Consider the following 21,363-nt stretch of genomic DNA (forward strand, 5'->3'; position numbering starts at 1 on the left):
GTTAGACCACTCCCTGTACCTAGGCTTTCGGGTGGACTTGAGGGATTGGTGGTTTTAGTGGCCAGCCAGATTGTCTTTTTTTAACCCCTGAATGTCACATCCCCTGTGAGTGTTGGTATATCTTGGGGAAAACCTCTTCCTGCTCTAAATTCTGACCAGATTTTCTTGGGAGGCAGGTAGTTTACTTGGCTGTTGCTTCATTTTAAGAACATGGTCAGGCCATAATGGCTGGATCCTGTGTCCTAGGCTGGTCTGTAGTTTAGATTTTTGGTGCTGGGCGTCCTTCTTGGGCTTCCCTCACCATGCTAATGGCTCTCCCTCATTTGTTGGGCCAGGCTATCCATGCTGGGAACCGTCTCTGTGCCGTTTTTTCAGTTTTCTCACTGACTTCTCGTTTTACTGCCTTGTTCATCCCACCTTGGTGTTGGAGGCTGCCGTCGCCTGGAAATATATTGAAACCCCCAATACGCTACCTCATCTGCTCTTTTGGACCGTGCTCGGACCCCACCACCCAGTCGTCTTCCTTGTGAACCTTTTTTGTTGGTGGGCTTGTTAGAGACCGTTTTTCTAAAGTCCAACTAAGGGCTTCATAAAACCATATCTGAGGCAGTACAAAACTCTTAGTATGAGGCTGTACCACCTAAGAACATTTGGTAGCTTAGACAGAACAGCCATGCTTATCTTAGGTGGAAGAGAGGGCTGTAGCTTGGTACAGAGAAATTGTAGCATGCATATGGTTCAAAGAAACACTGATACACTAAGTATTGTAAAAATAATGGTTTATTTTAAATATGGTAGGCCAAAATAAATCTTGGGGAAGTAAATACTATAACATATCATATAAACACAATTATAAAAACCAACTCAATACTTATGGTTTACAAACCAAAGTATAACCGTATTTAGATTACAATAAGCAGTCAAGGTGAGTGACACCTAAAACACATTCAGAAGGGCATTAACCTATTCTTGGGGCGTTGGTACCAGGTTAGGTATATGTTCAGAATACAATAAGTAATTCAAGGGCAGCAGACCCTATTGGTCCCATTATACAGTGTTATTCAGTATAGACACGTTTAATTAGACGAACATTGTTACAAGTATATCTTGCAACATATGTAACTTTCTTCTATTATGAATGGATACAGTTACACACCAATGTTACTTTTTAGAACTCTGTTCAGAGGGAGTAACTTAACTTGTATACTTTCTAGAGGGGCCTTAAGCTACTCATGGATAAGTAATACCCAGTGAAACTATTTTAGAAGTGCCCAGCAGCAGTTCAGGGAAATGTACCATGTACTCTTCTAACCACACACAGAGTGACTTCACTCAGGCAAGTAAGAGTACTTCCTTGAATTAACTCAGCTACCTTACAGTTTTAGAAGAGCAGCTGCTATTCAAGGGCAGTAATTAACTTATGATTATATAAACCTATACTATTTCTTTTATAGAAATAGATAGTTTAACTAATGATACTTTTCAGGAGTGTAATATACAATTCTAAGGTAAGTAAGAAATCTGACTATTTTAGAAGTGCTCTAAAGCAGTTCAGGGAAAAAGACAATGTATTTCAAGGTAAGTAAGGAACCCATTATTCTTTTAAGAGGGGCTTCAGGCAACCCAAAGAGAAATATGAACTCCAAGGCACTAAAGCAGATCAGGGAAAGCAAAACCAAATAACACACATTTTGAAGAGCACACAGCTAATCAAGGTAGGCAAATCCTATTGGAATTCTTTTGCACTCGCGTTAGAAATGATACAACTTCACCAACTCTATTACTTTTTAGAAGTGTGAACCACAATTCAAAGCGAGTAAAATAATGACTATACTTTTTAAAGGAGCAACAAGCTACTTAAAGGTAAGTATTAACTTTTCGACACTCTGTAACTTATTATTTTGCAGAGATACAGTTACAACACTAACTTATTTTCAAGTAAGTACTTTTAAACTTGTTATAATTTCCAAGACAGAAGCCTTATCATCAAAGCCCTTCCCTAGTCTATAGCATGAGCTTTCTCAGAGGCAGAAGAGGGGCCCTAGTGGTCTAGGAGCCAGCTGTAGGCAGGTCAGGATGGGTCTCGGATGCAGGAAAGTCAGAGTTCCAGAGTATATCTTCTTCAACAAGTATTAGCTTCATAGTTGGTTAAAAGTGTTCAGGGACTTCAGAGAAAGCTCTCTATGTGCTTTCCAGCATTAGGCCTGGGCAAATGGTATGGGAAAACTCCCAAACACTTGAATCAACCACGCAGCCTCATAGGATTCACACAAGACGCAAGGTATGTTTTACCCAAGCCAACACAGTACCTCAGCAAAAAAGAAGAGCTTCTGGGTGGATGCCTTCGGGATGCAGAAGCACAGGATCCGGTCCTTGGGTTCTTGCTCTGGAGACTGAAGAAATGGACACTGAAGGAAAACTGGTAGCAGTCATCGACGGGGGAGGCATTCAACAAAGCATTCTTTGCAGCTTCTCGCAGCTTTGTGGATTTGGCACCCTTTTACCGGTGCCTGAAGAAGAATGAATATTGCTGGTCGAATTCTCTTCACTTTCTCGTCCTACACTCTGGTGAGGGGACTTGAGGGATTCGAATCGTGTCTCTGGAGGTCCAGCAAAGTCCACTAAAATGTCAGACGGACTTCCCAAGACGCTGCACTGCTCTCCGGCCCAAGGTCCCTGGGCCCCTGGGTATTGGCAGTTTGCAGCCCAGCAAGGTCACAGCACGTCGAGGGATGGTTCGGTTTGCAGGTCTTCTCAGGAATAGTGGATCTCACCAGTCTCTTGGTAGGAGTCGTAACATTCGAAATCCCCAGGTCGCTTGGAAGGAAGGGTTACACAGCAGGCTCGCCAGTCGCTGGAAATGGTTCCAACAGTCGTTTCTTCATCTTGCTCTTTGGATTTGGTTCCAGTGGTCGACTTGTCATTAGCTTCCAGGTTCGGAGTATTTATTAGGAACTACAGCACAACTTCTGCAAACTCTCCCTGCAGTTTCCAGAAAGTGGTGGTCTGGCTGTCCATTCAGGACAGTCAGCCCCCTAGTGGCAACGGCTCGCTTTCAGGCAAAGTGAAAGACAAAGGGCTGCAGAGTTTTGCACTCCTCTCTTGCTGCCTGCCTTCTCAGACTCTCTGGGGCCTCGTCTGGTAATACAAAGTATTCCTGCCGAAGACAAAACTTCAACCAGTGTCTTGCCCACCTAGAACAGCAGAAAAAGACCCAAGAAACGACAAGCAAACGAGAAATGGTGAAAAAAGGAGCCCACCATTCTATCAGAATGGTGACCCTCCTGTGCATTAACGCAGCTCACTTGACAGCCTGTGAGTAATAACGACTAAAAGTAATTAAAGTAGTTTAACTGCCACTAGACATTTAAGTAAACTTGCAATTGTAACAAAATTATTACCAGATAAGTAAGCAAGGGGATACATTGTAGCGCCCCAGCACTTCACATAAGGTGGGGTGTGCTTCCTCACTAAAATACGTGTAAAGGGGATGGGAATCCCACTTTACTAACTGGGAATAGTAGTTCACCCAAGAGGTAATAGGAGAAATTCAAAAGGGAAGCCCAAGGGGTAACCCAGCCGAAGCCCAAACGTTATAGGGAACTACAAATCTGAACGCACACTACAGAGAGACATAAAAAAGGTCACCCATAAAAAGCGTAAAAGACTAAGTGAGAGGAGAAAAAGATTCCCACTCACCTAGGGACCAGGTAAAATAATTACCAAGCCCAAGCAAAATGTTCTGGGGTTGACACGGGTCAGGAAGATTATTCACTAATGTAAAAATCTTACCTAACAGGGCTGTCTTCCTTTCTATGTCGAGCCACTGGAACATGCTTTGCGGTTTCTCCCACCTTTCAGAAATCTTCCTTACCTTTGCTACCACTTCTGGCTTGAGGGATCTACTCTTAAGAAGAGCGATTATTCTTTTTTTCCGTTGTGTGAGTAATCGTTGGTCCGGGCTGTTTGGATCCTGTAAACCGCATGTCAAAAGAGGACTTTTATGCACCAGGTTTTTTTGGGGCTTCTATTTTGCAGATCCTAGGGCCACTTTTTGGGGCCCCTCAATTTGTACCTTTTCCACTTGTCTTTTTTGGTTCGTTGGTATCTTTTTGGTGATCTGAGGGACTTCTATCTGCCTTAATGTCTCTTTTTGCCTTATTTCAGGTATTGGTTTTGGGTTGCCCGTAAGGCGCCCAGTACTAGGAGTGCCTCTCAGGCTTCCCGTTTTTGCCATAGCGTGTTATCATCATCTTAAACATGTTTAAGAGAGCAAGTTGTTGGCAGATATACTTGTTTTGCCTTCACCAAGGGTGCAAGCCATTTTGCTGCATTGGTAGCCCAATGTGCCTTTTTGGTAGCCTTTGCAGTACCAATGTTTTTTTAGAATCCGGCTTTCGGCCAATTTGTGTTTCAGAGCTTCCCCTGTTCTAGGTGACCATCAGGTATGCTCAGAATGGTCTTTCCGACCAAGGGGGCTCATTCTGAGCCTACAATGGTCCCTTCTATATTGGTCCTAACTGGTTTAGGTCAGTGTAGGTGCCTGGACTATCCCTCTTACTTCCTTTCGGACCAACCAGTATGATTGAACATCTGACCCTCTCTCTGCCATAGCCCCTTTTAGTGATTGACTTCTTGCCATTGGCCAGCCGGTTTGTGCAAGGGTATTTAGGCATTGTCCGTGCCCCTGTCTCACTCTTAGTTTCTTGTTCTGCATTGAGGAGGAAGCTGGTCTGGTATCTTGCTTGAGGAGATTTATTACTGGGATTCTTGCAGATTTTTCCAATGAAAGCCATGCCTTGTGGATACTGCCCTAGGTACAGTGGCTTATGCACATCCTGGGTTTGGGTTTGCGGAGGTCCAGTCTGGTGCCCCTGGAGTTCCTTATTTAATCCTGTCTACTGGGCAGATCCTTCTTCGCCAGGACTGTTGTCTGGGCCGTTTTAACAGCAAAATCCTCAGATTGGCCGTGGGTCGCTGCTGATGCCCAGAAGATGGTTGATGTCTCAACTGCCTACTAGATCTTCAGCTTTGGATGCCCGAAGGTGCCAGCATCCTGGGACTGTTTGCTGCTGTGCTGCTGCTGCCTTTTTTTAGTCGAAGTGCTGTGAAACATTTTTCCACTCAACTATTCTCCCCCTCTTCCCAACTATTCTCCCCCTCTACTACTCTTCCCCTCTTCACTCTGCTGCTCTAGCCAATCCACACTCCACTACTCTCCCAATCACTTATCTCACTGAGCCCAACTTACTCCACTGTACTCCTTCTTAGCCTCAATGACTTGTCCACTCCACCATACACAGACTTTCACACTCAAGTACCACTTTCTCTCACCAACCAATACCTTACCTTGTACACGCTCTCAATATTCTTCCTCCATGATCCGCTTTGCCACCCTTCCTCTGCCTGGTCTCTTGGTCCGCCTTGACCTTACCCGAACAACCTGCACTGCTCCTTTCCCATTGTCATCCTTTATGCTCCTCCTCCTCCCATTGGTACTACCATCCACGTGGTACCCCAGGCCAATTACCTGCTAGTTCTTTCCCTGGGGTCATGTTGTACATACATGATGCTTTAAAATGCCTCTGAAGCTCCGCCCCCTTCTCACACACCCATCGGACAGGGTAGCCCCATGGTGGCCTGCAACAAACACAGTAAACTGCTGAGTTCTTAAGTGTGTGGTGCTTCTTAAAGTTATTTTGTGTTATGCGTGTTCTGGCGCTTTCTGTGTGCCGGTCTGAAGTGCGTACTGCTCCGTGACCCTGCAGTTCACTGTTGGCCTTCTCTCTGTTCGGTTGCCTGTTCCCTCCTCTGCCTCAAGGACTTCTAGGGTTTGTTAGTCCTGGAAGTTAGGAAAATGCTGTTCCCTACTCCGCCTCAAGGACTTTTAAGCTTTGAAGTCCTTGAAGGGAGGAAAAAGAAGACCGGCCAGAACAGGGAGCAGCAGTTATGGAGTGATAACAAGTGGTACTTAATAGTTGCAGCCAGGCACAGGACGAAGGGGCAGAGACTGGGGCTCTTCTAGCTCCCTCACCCTTCCTCTGGAAATGGACTAGCTGTGTCAAACACTCTGGTACGCCTCCTGCAGTATATTGAAAAGGTTGAACACCCCCACCCCTTTTGACAGGGTCTGGTCCCTGACCCTGTCGTGCCTGCAAGTCTAAACGATTGTCGATTAATGTTAGAAATCCTATTTTTCCAGTTTTTGAATTTTTTTCCCCCTATTAATCCCATCCCCTATCATGTGCTAGATGCTGACCACCAGGTATAGGGCTTTCCACATAAACCAGGGTTGGGTTGTGTCTTTAGGCTTGTGATGAATCCCGAGCTGTCACTTTTCCCCAATGGGGGGAGCCTCTTTCCATGAGGCTAGGGTGGTGAGGCCACTACCCGATAGTCCCCCTGGGGGTGGTACACAACGGTAGCATCTCAGGGGAAGAGACTGCCCCTTGGGGTACAAGGTGGAACATCTCAGGAGAACATGATATGTCATCCCTCATCCAACACCCTACACACCCCAGATATCCCCTATATCCTAACCCTTTACCCAATACTCCTGTGTACCTTTGTAAATCTGAGATGGGGAAGAATATGGATGGCCAAAAGGGAGTATACCAGATAAGGACTGTGACAAGGAGAAGGTGCAGAGCATGAAGAACGCTCCATGTAACCTGAGTGAGCATTCTATTTGTTCATGGCAAGATCAGATAAGAAGCGATGAAGGACTTGCAATGTTGCTCAGCTCTCCCAGGAGGAACCAAGGACCAGGATACTGCTTAGTGCAGTAAATTCAAGTGTCTGCAGTCCGAGACGCCAAAGAGGAGCAGACAGCATGCCCAGCGGGTCTGACGCTGAAGGATCCTTGGTGAAGCAGTAACCCGACCTCGCAAGGGAGGTGGACAAAGCGGTCTGTAACGGGTACGTGTACTGTAGAAGGCCAGAAGTTGCGGAGCCGCCGCAGTGCTCGAGAAGCCCGGAGAGACTTGAACAGAGCAAAGCCAAACCCCGGGGCAGATCGGAGCCTACAAGAGAAGTCCCAGAAGTTACGGGAGTGAAGGGGCTGGCAGTGGGGGTACCAGAGGGTCTGGGTTACTGCACAACCACCTAAGAAGGGGAGATCTAGAACTCGGAGACTGGATGCAAGCCCTGAGCTAGAGACAAGTGGGGAGAGCCATAAGGTGAAGTGATTCCCCAATAGGGGCATAGAACAGGCCCCCAACCCTAAAGGCACATATCAAGAAGGTAGCCAAAACAGAAGGAAACTACAAGCCATCTTCCTCGCTGCAGTACTTGGCAGGTTAGTGCACCAAGTGGGCCACAGCGGAGGAACCCAGATTGAGGACACTATCACTATATGAAATCTATTACTGAGCAGCCTGAAAGCAAAGGTGAACCCTGGGGAAGGACTTCATTCCCTCTGGTGTTGTTGAACTGTGTTACTAAAGTGAGAGGGAAGCCAGGGCAAGGGAGTAATTTCCCCTGATGTTGTTAAACTGTGCAACCAAGTGGAAAGAGGCCAGGGGAAGGCAGGCATTCCTCCTGGTTGTATTGAACGGTGAAGCCCAGATACCAGGAAAAGGGAGTCATTCTCCTAGTAACCAAGACCAGGAGAAGGGAGTCATTCCCCTGGCTGTTTTGAACTGCTAAATTAAGATACCGGAAGGAGGGAGTCGGTCATTTCTCCTGGTAGCCAAACTTATAAAGACTTGATGAAAGAGTGCAAGGACATAGGTAGTGTAGTTGCCAAGAATATGTGTTTGAACTTTACCCTTTTCTGTGTGTTGCAGAACAGTTTGGAACTGGGGAAGGGAGACACTGCCCGAAGAAAAAACAATTCTGAAAGAGAACTTTTATCGCAAGTCCAGAAGAAGGGAGTCCTTCTTCTGGACCAATAACATTTACTTTATCTCTAGTTTAGGTTCAAGTGTTAGGGAGAGGAGTAGCGTTTTGATACAGGACGGTGGACTATTGATTTATACAGACATTCTGACGACACCCTTAGTATTTTAGTTGAGGCAGGGTAACCCCTCGTAGAGATCAGGAAAGTTGGGTTTTCGCTTTAATTTTTCAAAACTTTTTAGCAATCATCCTGCCACCTGTGTGTCGGTCTCCTCCTTCTGCACCCTTACAGGACATTGTACATTATTGTGCAGGCTAAAGAGGTGCTCACCTGCTTCTAGGTCGTATGGTCCCCTGGTTCTCCCCACCCCCTGTTATTTTATTTTGGCTTCTTATCTCTTCTAATAGTCCCACATATAGACATTGCGGTAAGGAGAGTCATTTTAGAGACTTTTCCGGTTTTATAATATGCTGGTATCTTTTTAATACTTTGTATAATACCTAAAGTACTTATTTCAACTGACAGTTATATATGTGTGACTTAAAGTATTTATTTTTCAGTATATTCGAGTAGTGGATTGTCTAGAGTGTGGAATATGTGTACCTCTTTGTCGAGCTACTACCCCTACTTAGAGGGTAAGCCATGTCTCTCAGGCCTTCTTACCGTCACTAAAAGAGGTTTGGCTGCCCTTTCCTGTCAGGTGAGTTAGCCTACCCACCTATGGTTAGAGGTTGTAGCATCAACAACAGAGGGTGGCACAATAACTGCCTTAACAGGAGCCATCAATGTGAGTAGACACTGGGTTGGTAGGTTATTCTCAATACTTGCAATCAAGTTTTCTCATGGTTCACGTGCAAGGCTTTTTTCAGGCGAAACGGAACCACATTTTCCAGTTGACTTACATTTGGGTTAATTCCTGCTTTGTTGTGTCTCCTCACCTGGCCGCTGGTCTTCAAACCTGTCTCTAGATCTCTTCTTTAAGGTCCCCTCTGCTATCCCGTGGACTTTTTTTCTTCATCCATCTTCTTTCCAGTGAGTTTTAGGCCAAAGACTGGAATTGTAGCATGCACCTGGAATTTATAATGTAATTTTAAAGTTCTGGGATTCCACTTCTGCTTATGAGAATGCCTGATTACAGTATAACTTCTAATTTTCTCTATAAGTTTAATGACTATTAATGGTATCGGGTAATATTGTCCCTTTATATAATGTCGCCATTCATAAAGTCGCCGGGAAACTGCGTAGGCAACATTATATAAGGGGGCAAAATATGGGGTAAATGGCAGTGAGGGTTGCAGGGGTGTCCCCCGATCCCTTTAAATAAAAATTGGGATGGTTGCAGGGATATCCCCCGCAGGTTCCATATGTTAATGTCGAAGCAAAAAAACAGTGCCATTCTTGTATGGCGACATTTTTGCGGGGACATTAACACATGAAACCCTATTACTACTGTACTTCTTAAGGTCTGGTTGCCGTTTCTTATCACACCTTGTCTCTATATGCAACGTGCCTTTCTCCAGATAGTGGACTTACCGAATTTTATGGCAGTGGGTTCTGTCTTTTATGAACATCATCCCTAGACTATGCGGCAGACCCCACACACCCCAGTGTCTTCACAGATGAGGAGGAACTGTCCTCAGCATCCCTTTTTCACAGGTTCACGGTTCTTGGCACAGGAAACTGTACCTCCATCTCCTACGACAGCTCTTCTGTACAAGATCGCAAGCTGCCCCAAGATATATTTAGGCTTCAATGGGCATCATTGGTGGGGTGCAGCTTGGAACCCTAGACACAGTGGACCCACAATGCATGTGTGGCAATCCCCTGCAGAAGTGGTGTGACCTCGCCATTTAGACTGAATGGCCCATTTGTAGGTGCTATCACAGATGGCGTGAATAACCACAGAGCCATCAGGAGGAAGTTTCAGGTGTTTCATTGACACGAATAACAAAGTATGGATTGTTCATTGGAAAATGAACATGAGCGCTAGCTGGAAAAGGGGGGTTGGGAAAGTGAAGCTGGGGCTGTGTCTCCCTCACTCGACTCCCTTGGGATTACTGTTCTAGTCCAGGTGTCCGTAACCCCTATTAGTGCTACTGCTCGATAACCCCCTACTGCCTAAGACTGGTCTAAATTCAGATGACTCCCTGAGTGCCGGCTGACTAACTCCCTAGGGGATCTTCTACCTGGCCCTGCACAGATGATGGTTAGTTCTGATTTTTTGCATTTATAAAACGCTCACACAGCCCGGGGGCTTCAAGGCACTGTTACAGGAATATGACTTAGTTGTATATTCATAACGCGCTTAATACCCAGAGGTTTCTAAGCACGGACCCGGGGATCGAACCTGTGTTGGTTCGTGTCGTCTTGTTCCCAAGGCGAGCAGGTTGCCGCTGAGCTATCCTCCCGGGACAATAGGGTGGTATATTTATGCCCTCTGATCTATCAGCCCCTGGCTCCTTACAACTAGTCTTCTCCTCCCCTTACTACTCTCCTGCATCATTCAACTCCAGCACCTCCTCTACTCCCCATTTCCTTCTCTGTCCCTCTGATGTTAATACCTTCCTACCACTCTTCCTTCTCGCACTTCTGCTGCTCCCCCTCTCTTCACTACTGCTACCCCTCTTCTCATCATTACTGCTATTCGCCCTGCACTACTGCTACTAGTTCTGCTATCACTACTACTCCTCTCTACTAGTCCTCGCCTCGACCCTTTGATGACACTACTTGTCAGTCCTACGTCTACCACTGTCTCTGCACTACTTACTGCTCTCCTCTCTGCCAAACTCAGGGATATGGTGCCCTGCTCATCCTTCCACTATACCCACGCTCACACCCTTCCCACGTCCGTGCTATGCTCTTCTCCTTGTACCCCACTTCTGTACTAGCTTCCCTCTCTCCTAACACTCACTCCCCCTCACACCAACTACTACAGTCACTACTCTACTGCTATCGCCTACACTAACTTATACATTTCTCTCTAACTCTCACCTCCTAAGCTATCTCCTCCCCAATTTCTACAATAGACACACTACACTATACACCACTCATACCACTCTCAGATACCTCACCTTGTCTAAGCTCTGCCACATCCCACTCGGCCCGCCTTCCCTCCTCCGCTTGGCCTTTTGGTGCACCTGCAGCTCCTCCTGCAGCCTCACCCATTTAACCCACACTCTGCCTTTCCTGCTGCCTGTTCTTTTATTGCACAGTTGGTTGCTCATGACCTTGTCACAGTGCGCAAAGATTGTTTTCCATATTTCCCCCCTGCTATAATTCCATAGACTAACTAGATAATAATATCTGTAATGTATTTTATTTTATGTACGGTTTAATTTAAAACAAAGCAAAAATAAATAAAAAGAAACTTAAAAAAGAAAATAATAAGGACATGGAAAAGTGGTTAAAGGGATCCCCAGTTGTTTATTTTCAAGCATTCTGACATCGCTTTTCATATCCTGAGTATTACCTTGCCGTTCACCACTTTCCCATGGCACGACTGTGCTGCCTCTTTTTAACCTTCACATACATTGATCCGCTGGCTGTGGATGCACAGTATGGCTGTTATTGGGTGCCGCTACTGCTTTCTGATTGTAGGTGTTGGGGAGTGGTAAGGACTTGTGAAAAAGCCAAATGACCTCTAGACGATTATCTGATGGCCAGTTCAAGTGAATGATTGCTTAAGAAGGCCTTTAACACCAATTGTTGTCTAGATTTGTTTAAAATCGTGATTTTAAACCTCTAATTCACCCAACTAGGAAGCTGAGTGGAAACGGGCTTCAGAAGAGGCCTCTCGACTGCAGTAAATGGGGTAACCCTGAACATATTAGGTGAAAACACAAGAAATAAGGGAGAATTACATCTTTATGGGGCATGGGTAGACTTTTCCAAAGCCTTTGACCATGCCAATAGGGAACTCCTCTGGGCTAAGCTCAAGAAGTAGGGTATACCGGAAAGTCTACTTTCTATGCTGATAGAGCTATATAAGGATACAACTATAAGGGTGAGACTAGATAATGAAGGCCATCTTTCGGATTCAATTAAAGTAGAACGTGGGGTATGCCAGGGTTGCCTGGGAGCCCCATTGTTCTTCAACATCTACCTGGCTGATATGAGGGACTTTTTGGAAGGGGCAGCCTTAGCTAGCCCAATAATCAATGGAAATAAGTTATTTTGCTTGGCATATACCGACGTTGTGGTCCTGCTTGATAAAACCGCAGTGGGACTACAGCGTCTTCTAGACAAACTGGGAGAATATGCCACAGTGAATGGGCTATCGGTAAACCCTTCAAAATCAAAAATGATTTTCAAACATGCGAACAAGAGGGTGAGCCATTCCTACTGGGAGTCATGCCATCCCAAGAGTGGAAGAACTATTGTATCTATGTTATAAGGTTTATTCAGCTCCCTGTTTCAGTAAAGTAGAGGAAGAGGTTAAGAAGAAAATAATGCAACTCGCCGCCCAAATGAGAAAAGTTCTCATGAAGTTTTGTAAATTCTCACTTATTCCTTTGATTAAATTCGATTCGGCAAAGGTCGTCCCAGTCATCCTCTATGGTCTAGAGACCAAACCATCAATGTGGTCTGTGGATTTGGAGAAACTCGAAGGTTTGGTCTGGAAGAGTGTCCTCTCCCTACCGAGGAGTCTCCCTATTGCAGGTGTGAGATTTGAATTGGGTTTGAAATCCTTGAGGATTCAGGCAGAATGGAAATTGATTTCTTTATATCAGTTCATTGTCACGAGTCAGGAACACTCTTTATATGACAAAATCGGATGCCATTTTTCCATGGGCAAACCCAAGTTGCTCTCGGACCTGGAGGGAAGAACAAAAATGGTAATTGACAGAGCAGACTCAGACATTGAGACTTTGATAACCAATCCCATGAAAGTAAAAAAGGCATTGGAGTCGAGGGACTGGATTGACACTATAGTCGATGCGCTCCCGGTCTCTATAGAACTCCTTCTTGCAAGTTGACAAGAAAGTAGGGGTTCTCCTGAGATATTTGGTGAAGTTTCCGGACTGGAAAGTCAGGAAAGATTTCATGAGAATTAGACTGAATGTAGTGAACACTGGGGAGGTTCTGCATAGTAGAGGTCAGGGAGACCAGAATAAGAAGCTATGTAAGACATGTACAAACCCGGGAAAACAATCCCTTAAACATCTATTGACAGAGTGTGATGGCACATGGTCTGTTAGATCATTATTATTTGCCAAGTTTGGAATGGGGACCGAAAGTGTTTTGCGTGACCTATTTTGGAATAGGCTGATTTCGGGTTATGAAACAGCACTGACAATTGCGGTAGTTCAGGTATTGACAAGATGTGATATAGTGATTTGAAAGACTCTATGTACTTAGATGATTATCTCTTTTCTTCTTCCTTTTTCTTCCTTTGTTTCATCTTGTCTATTTTCCTTTTTTTCTCTCTCTCTTTTTTTGTATCGTTTTATTTTAAACGTTTTAAAAAATGAATATCATTTTTAGATTGATCCAATCTGCCATTTTGCATTGTTTTATGTTTTTTTGTGTTTGGAGGTCTAATGTTGTATAAAAAAAATAATTCTATTTTTGTAAAAGGTTCTAGTAACCAAACACAAATAAAAAATAAAAAAAGGAAGCTGAGCGGAAACGTGTCTTCTATTCCTTGCTGTTCTGCCACATTCCAGTGCTATTGTTTTTTCTAATCTAAAAGGTAGTTGTTTTGTGAGAAGACTGATTCACTAAAGAGATTGGACTGTTACTAGTAATTCGTATTTGTGATATCATCATTGAGGCATTTTTACAAGTAACCATCACATGGTTTAAACATAGAGATAAAATACCACAGTGGAAGTAAATTGTTTCCCACACTTAAACAATTGTTGGATTGGTTCCATTCAAAAAGAAGATCTCCTAAGGGAGCATTTGATTAAAGAATACTATTCCGCTAACTACTTCAACACGATCATGCAAATTATCATAATGTTTGCCCAACAAATGTTAAAGCACATAATACGGTCTGTGCCATATCATCCACAAAAGGAAAAGCAAAAAGCATATTATTGAAGTGTTGTATCTAGAAGGAGAGAAGACCGCCTTAGATTTTTTGTGTTGCCACATTATACTTGAAGACCTTTACATTGCTTAGTGTTTAAATATGTTGAACTGCTGTCTAGTTTGATTGTTCTTTTTTAGGCAGGAGTTGATTGAACAATACAGCAAGTTATCAGAGGAAGCAGCTCGTAAGGAAAGAAGGGCACTTTGGAAAATCCAGAGGCACAAACTGGAAACGGCCCGTCTTAGATTTCTGTCAGAAGATGAAAAACATACCCAGGTGCCTTCCTCTGTAAATACTTATAATCTTTTCATATTTTGGTTTCTTTGTTACATTTGTTGATGTTTGTCACTTTCAAATTTAGGAGCTGCTTGAGCAGTTTTTCAAAGGGGAGTATAACGAAGACTTAGAAAGTGTTCCACAATCAGCAACTCAGAACATCATGGACGCCTTGATCACTCATTTACAGGATACGCATTCTCAGGTTTGAACATTTCTGGTGCTCCTTGTTGAATTTAACCCACCAATGTTTCAAACTTTAAACAAATGATGTATTGTGACTATCCAAAGCTAGATATTTTCGTAAGTGGTGTATACTGTCATTTTAATATGTCGCTCACTAGTAGTAAAACCTCTAAATTAGTCAGATGACATCATCTGCTTTTCTGTTGCTAACTTTTCATTCACTTTATCTTTCGGAATCTCATAATAAACTGCACCATTTCCGTCCTTCCTTTGACCTAAGCCTTGTCGTGTGTCGCTACTCCAAAGGTAAATAGTCTTCTGCTCATGAGAATGCTTGATTACAATGTAAATACGTCTAGTGACACTGCATTGATTTTCCCTAAAAGTGTAATATCCTGGTGCTATTAGTCTAAGTCTAGCTGATCTTTTGGTGGCCTCTGGCTGTGTGTTTGATTTGTTTTCCCCTGCTCTACAGACTGCATGTATGTGAGGCACGCATTCGTATTTTCTTAACACTGTTCTAGAGCTTTAGGGTTGCAGTGACTTTTGGGCTGGTGTAATTGTTGTTAGCACCCAGGACGGGGAGCGACCAATCAGGTTGCTTGGATTGCGGGCTGAATCCCACGATCCAAGCCCATGTTCAAAGCAACCTGACTGCTGCTTCTCCCGCCATATTATCCCCCCTCTTTTCCTATTCCTACGAATTTCTCCTCAGCCCCACTTACCTGCTTACTGCGGCAAGCAACGCCTGCTGCTGCTTCGATATGTCTCCCTGCTGCTATTCACAATGGAAATGGAAGAGGGGCTCCGTATGGAGCCCCGCCTTCCAAGTCAGTTGCGGCCATCTTGTGTAAGTATTTTCTTTCAATGAACGAGACACTGCAAGGAGAAAAGAAAATACTTTGCTCTTAGAACTCGGGTTTCCGGATTTGAAACCTGGGGTGCCGATAGCAATAATAACCCATTGAATGGGTGGTAATGACACGGGGGATCCTCGTTAAAGGCCCTCACAATGCTCAGGCCTTTAACTCGGGCCCCAGGCTGTTACCACCCGTTCCAGCCTGTGGAACGGGTGGTTATTGGTTAATTAATGCTGTGTGTCTTAGTCTGGTTCCCGTCTTTCCCACATCTGGTATCTATATGTAATGTGCCCATCTCCAGATAGTGGGCCAACATTATAATATTGAAGTGGATTGTGTATTTTATGGCAATGTACTGATTTATACAAACATTATGGGGTTTTACTGTTACATCTACTTAAAGTACTCATGGAACTAAGCGAGACATATATGTGTAACTTAAAAAAGGTGTATATGTTTCATTGTGCCAGTGTGGGCTTTTCCCTCCCGAGAAGTGTGTAGACTAACTGTACCTCTGGGCCATCCTACATTCCCTCACTTCAGTTAAGCCCGTCTTCTCTGCCACACTAACTACTTTAGAAAGGTTTGACTTCACTTTTTAGACTGGGTTTGCGGCCCCACCTTAATGTTGGTAGTTGGTAGAAGAAGGTTGTACGAAAACCACCTTAACAGCCACTACCATTGAGAAATAACCCAGAGAAGAATCTAGTCTGTTTAGAGAAGGCTGACATGGAATTGCATAAACAGGAATTGGGGGAGTGTCTATACACCAGGGAACAAACACCACATTTCCTTTTGTCTTTTAAGGCCACTTCAGACATAGAGCCAGAGGTTTGCTGAGTTTGTTATTTCATCGCCAACGCAGAAGATCTGAGTTCATTTTATTCCCAACCACCAGGTCTTAACACTGCTTGACCGCTGCAGTTTCCATACATAGTCCAACGCATAGATAAACTAAAGTTGAAGGATAGAAAACCACTGGTATAGTAGTAATTTATATGGCAATCATCAGTGATTATACTCCATGCCTTCTGAGCCTTCGGACGTGTCTTTGGATCAACCAGTGGTCTGATCAGCTCTCTCCTGGGCTACCTTGCTGCAGTCTTCACCGTTCTGAGTGCATCCTTGGAACTGCTTCAACTTGAACAAAAATGACAACGGCTCCTGCATTTTCAGCCTTGCATCAATGGAAATCTTGCAAAACCTGCTCCTTAGTTCGTACTAGAAGATCGCCTGCCTCCGCCTGACCATGGCGACTCCTGTTGCAATCTGTAATCTTTGCATCCTAGATGTCTCCTGAGGTCGGCCCCTCTGCAGAAGTCTTAATCTTTTCTTTGGTTGGGTTTTCATTTGCAAGGTGCTTGGGAGTGATTCCTAAGCACGTTGACCATCAACCAAAACCAAATGCCGCGTCGGAAAGTGATCTCTGCACCTGTAACCCCTGTTTCTTTTCTTGACTGGACCAAACAAAGAAGTGGTCTCTGGAGAAATCGGAGTCAGGAAGATAAGTTAACTGAACTGTCGCCCCCACCCAACCTCCCCCGTTCTCTGTAGGGTTACATGGGCGTGAAGTCCTGTTCGTAAATCCTGACTTTGGTCAGTAGAGGCCTGATCAAGGGATCCCTTCCTAGGCCTAGCCTAGTGTCTAGGGTTGAGTAGGTTTACTTACCTGTACTTTACTTACCTTTTTGTTTTTTGAATCATAATCACTGGCATTGTCCAATCTGTTAATAACCCTACCTGAAAAGTAGAACTTTGAACTGATTACTTTAGGGTATAAGACCCCAAACCATCTTAGAGTTGGACTCATTAAGTTGATAATGCTGATGTCCCCGGTGGAGGAGGACTCTGATTTCTACTGTAAAATAAGGCTAGTGGATGACTATTTTCCCCACAAATCCTTGGTGAGGAGCATCAATTTGCTACTAAAATAAAGAACGTAGGCTGCTTATGGCAGGAAAACCTGGGCAGTGAACTACAGGTCGGGGCCAGGGGTCAGTCTGTCTACTACTCTCTGTGGATGCTTCGACGGGTTTTACCATTTATTCCCGAGGAAGATCATGCAGTAGTGGTGGGGACCATGCCAAAACCCCATTTGGACTATAACAGCCTTCTGATGGGTATCCCTGCCAAACAATTGTACAGGCTTCAGCAGGCCCAAAATGCAGCAGTTCGATTGATTGGCATCCTTGGTAGAACGGACAATGTTTCCCCTCTCTGCAGCACACTGCATTGGTTGGCATTCGAGGACCACATTAAATTTAAGCTAGCATGTATTATTTTTAAGTACATAAAGGGATGGGCCCCGGAGTACCAAAGCACTAAAAACTGTCCTCACAACCCCTTGAGGACACTCTGGTCAAGTGACCTGCTGCTGTTGTGCAGCCCCCGTCTGGTATGTGTTACCAGAGGAGACAGAAGATTTACTGTCTTCGGCCCGAGGCTCTTGAACAGTTTACCACGGGAGATTAGAGATTGGCAGACACTTGCTTAGTTTCAGAAAGCCCTAAAAACCTTCCTCTCTGAATAGTAATAAAATAGCTTACCTGGTGACTTCTCATCCGCTTTTATTCTTAAACTATATGTGTATTGTTTCAACTACACATTTATATGGTTAGGTCCGTCTTGAGCGCATTGCAAATAATCTAAATCAAATCATAATGGGTGAATGAACCATGATATAGTATTCTATACCTACAGTCTTGCAGTTATGTATGTGTTCAAAAGTTTTTTTCTTTTTATAAACAGATCTTGGATAGGAATATCCCCACCTATTGACTGTTAGAAATACTTGCACTGAGAGTTTCTACTAAAACTGACATGCGCTAAAGGACTGCACGGTTTTGGAAGCTCTCGGGTGCAATCGATTAAGGCCACCTGTACCTCCATCTTGGAGGCACCTGCCTTAACCTGTTTGGACAGTGGGGTACTGTTCTAGACTGTATGTGTGTCAGGGGGCGTCAGCCCCACACTCCTCACCTGAGCACGACGACACCGGATATCATCAGATTAGAACAGGTGACCCGTAAGTGAAGAACCACATGGTCCCAGGAGGATAGACTGAACCCGAAGAAGGACTATGATTGTTTACAATGTGTTTTATTGTTGTAAAAGGGAGGCAGGGATACCTAAATGGATGTACGACCAATGTAATGGGACAAAACCATTAAGCTATATAAGGGAAGTCAGACTGCGGGCGGGTTGAGTTATTAGTTTGGGTGGTGGGTGGATAGTATGAGATTTGTTTATAATGGTTGCACCCAAGCAATATACGTAGTCTTGCTTTGTCCATTTCCAATACGACGCCTGAGTCTTTTTGTTTGATTTGTATGTTCATAAATGATGCCTGCGAATCAGATCTGTTGCGCAATGCTGCAGATTACCGGACACCCCAATGAGCGCTCAAGACAAAAAGGTTGGAGACCTGCTTGAAAATCTCCATCAGGGGTTTCTGTAGGAGGAGATTGAGGCTGTTAAGAGTGTATTCGAAGCTGCACAGGAAACTGAGGGTCCTATTTGGGATCAGGGAATGGACAATGTGGGATGGGGTGTATTTAGGGGAGGTGCTGAAATTGGATGCATATTCTGGGTGGGGTATGTAGCATTGTTAGTAGAGTTTACATGTGTTATAACTGTGATTATTTTGGTGTTATCTATTTTTTAGCCAGAGATTAACATAACAAAATATCAACATTAGGAACGAAGCCCGGTACATTGCACAGGTATTGGTTAAAGTAATGGGTCAAGGGAAAGGGCAAAGCCCATTAGTAAATAGAGACAAGTGGGCGAGCGCATGGTGAGAGCCCTTATGCCCATCAGGGCCCCTCGCTGTGTTTTTGGTTATTGACCCGTTTCCCCTCTCTGAACCGCAAAGGAGTGGAATGAAAAAAAGAGTGGAGCAGGGGCGCCTGGGTGGTAACGGGGAAAGCAAGAAGTGAAAGCAGGCTTGAATAGGGAAAATAAGTTAGGAAAACTACCAAAATAGGCGACGGAATCCCGAAAGGGGCCAGCCGCTGTTGGGGAAGTTTTTATGGTGGTACTTTATAAAACTAACCCCTTAGTATACAGAACCCCAACTTCTAGCATAAATCTGTGTCACTCAAGGTTTTGGTAGAATGACAGAGCAGCCAGGCTTATTTTATGAGGGAGATGTGAAAATGTTAGATAATCTGGCCCTTAGGCAGTCATTCCAGATAGCCTGGTGCAGGCGTCGGAGGGGTGGGAGTTTCAGCCAATGACAAGGCAAAGATAAATCTTCAGAAAGGTAAGTGCTATTTCAAAGCTTACTATATTTTGTTGTATTGTAGTAATTTATATAGCGCAATTTCCCCATTTGTATGGCTTCAATGCTGTTTGTCGTTGGAACGCCTTTGGGGACCGAAGTCCAGGGATGGGAGAATTCTAAGACTTTAGTTTAAGATGTGTGTGTGTGTGCATTCTAGCACGATTAGGACTTAGGAGGGCTGACTAGGCTCCAGTAAGCAACCCAGAGGGCAGGCACGTGGGAGGGAGCTGTCGGCAGTTGAGCCAGATTGCTAGTGCAGGAGACTCGATGTGTGACCAGCTAGCTCTAAATTAACACAATAGAAAACCAATGCAGTAATTCAGGTGATTTTTAAGTTTGTATAGTGTTAAGGAAACTTTTTTGTTGTTGGCACTACCTACCATGTGTTCTGTTGTTATTCTAAAGTGTCTTTACTGAATTTAATGTATCTGAGTACTTACATGTGTTTCACTGGTTTTGAATCATATGTTTTCTTTCTTGTCCTAAAGGCGAACATATATAATTGTTTTATAGTAAGCTTGTGATAATATTTGACTAGAAGTTTTAATAGCTTTGTGTGTATTTTAAAGGTCTAATAAAATATTTATATTTTTGTACTTGCCTGTCTAACTGGAATTATTGGTGTTATTCTATGTGGACTCATTGTAGCCCTAGACCACTCTCGCAGGCCTCCTGAGACTAAGCCTTGCCGCTCTGCTACCTTACTTTGTTTGGGTTTGGCTAGTCCTCAGTATCTCCCGGGTCACCATAATAGGTAGGCCTCCCAAAATCCACCCCCGGATGGATTTTGAAAATCCATCTTAATGCTGATCAGTCCCTATGGCCATCAGAGCAGAAGGACTCTGTTCTCGGTTGTGAGATTCTCTGTTTATTTTAGACTGTACTCTTCACCTTACATTGAGGTGTGATAGGGATACTTTGCGTCCCTATAGTTTTGTTTTCTGTTACTTTGTGGTTACTTGCATGATGTGTCCAAGACAGGCTGGTGGCTGCAGGTCTTTTTCTCATGTGCTTCTTTTGATTGTCTCGTATACTTTTGCATTTGACCTCTTAGTGCCCTTTAAAGTACCATAAACTCTCAAATGGCTGTCCCACAAGAATTTCACCTTTCCATTGGCCATGTTGCACTTGAAGGAAGATTCCCCTTTGCGCACACTCTAAAGTAAATACAACCCGCTAGGAAAATACGCCAGGAGATAGCTTTGCAAGGATGAAAAGGTTTTACTTGCATAAAAAATACAAATGCCAGCAAAGAACTCTGCTGCCGGAGAGAGCTCTGGCCTTACATCATCAAACATATATGCACACACAGCGTCATCGCCATACACGACATTTTGGTGCTCCTTATTGGAGGCATTGGCTTGCTCCATAGGGGATGTCGAGCATTAATTGGCTGCTTCTTTCTGTCGATCTGGCTCCACGTGGGTCAGCTGGGCTCATCCTTGCTGTGAAGGTCAGGGCAGGCGTGAATCACATTCTTGCCTATCTAAACTAAACAACCAAGACAGACCATTCATTGTGGCAGGCACCTGGGCGGCACAGGAAAGGGGTGCCAGGGAAAGGGAAGGATAAGATACAATCATGCTGACCCATACATTCAAGGCTCCATTGATGCTGCATTCCCCGCAGTCATTGTCTCTCTGCTAGGTATCGATCTTTGATTTACCCTTACCAGTATCTCATGTTACTAGAGATGTGTGTTACTGCAAGGGAGAAATACAGTCCTGTTGATTTTAGACCTGTAGTGGGCACTTTATGGAGGTTAGGACCTGGGGTCGAATTCTTATCAGAGAGCAGAGGACGTGGGGGTGGGGTTTGTGGTGCGGGACCATCACTGGTCAGGCTGGGTGGGGGTTAGAGGCCCGATGGCAGATTAGTG

At 44.3% G+C, this 21,363-nt stretch overlaps 1 protein-coding gene across 1 annotated transcript in view; it reads left to right on the plus strand.

Moving 5' to 3' along the window:
• The window catches only part of TUBGCP6 (tubulin gamma complex component 6), a 728,796-nt gene that overhangs the window by 366,847 nt on the left and 340,586 nt on the right, over positions 1–21,363 (plus strand). The window contains exons 15-16 of the mRNA XM_069627853.1: positions 14,015–14,153; positions 14,239–14,358. Of these exons, the coding sequence (XP_069483954.1) occupies positions 14,015–14,153; positions 14,239–14,358 (259 nt within the window). The remainder of the gene's footprint in view (positions 1–14,014; positions 14,154–14,238; positions 14,359–21,363) is intronic.

Source organism: Ambystoma mexicanum, chromosome 12, assembly GCF_040938575.1.
Source record: "Ambystoma mexicanum isolate Mex_15411 chromosome 12, UKY_AmexF1_1, whole genome shotgun sequence".
NCBI lineage: Eukaryota > Metazoa > Chordata > Amphibia > Caudata > Ambystomatidae > Ambystoma > Ambystoma mexicanum.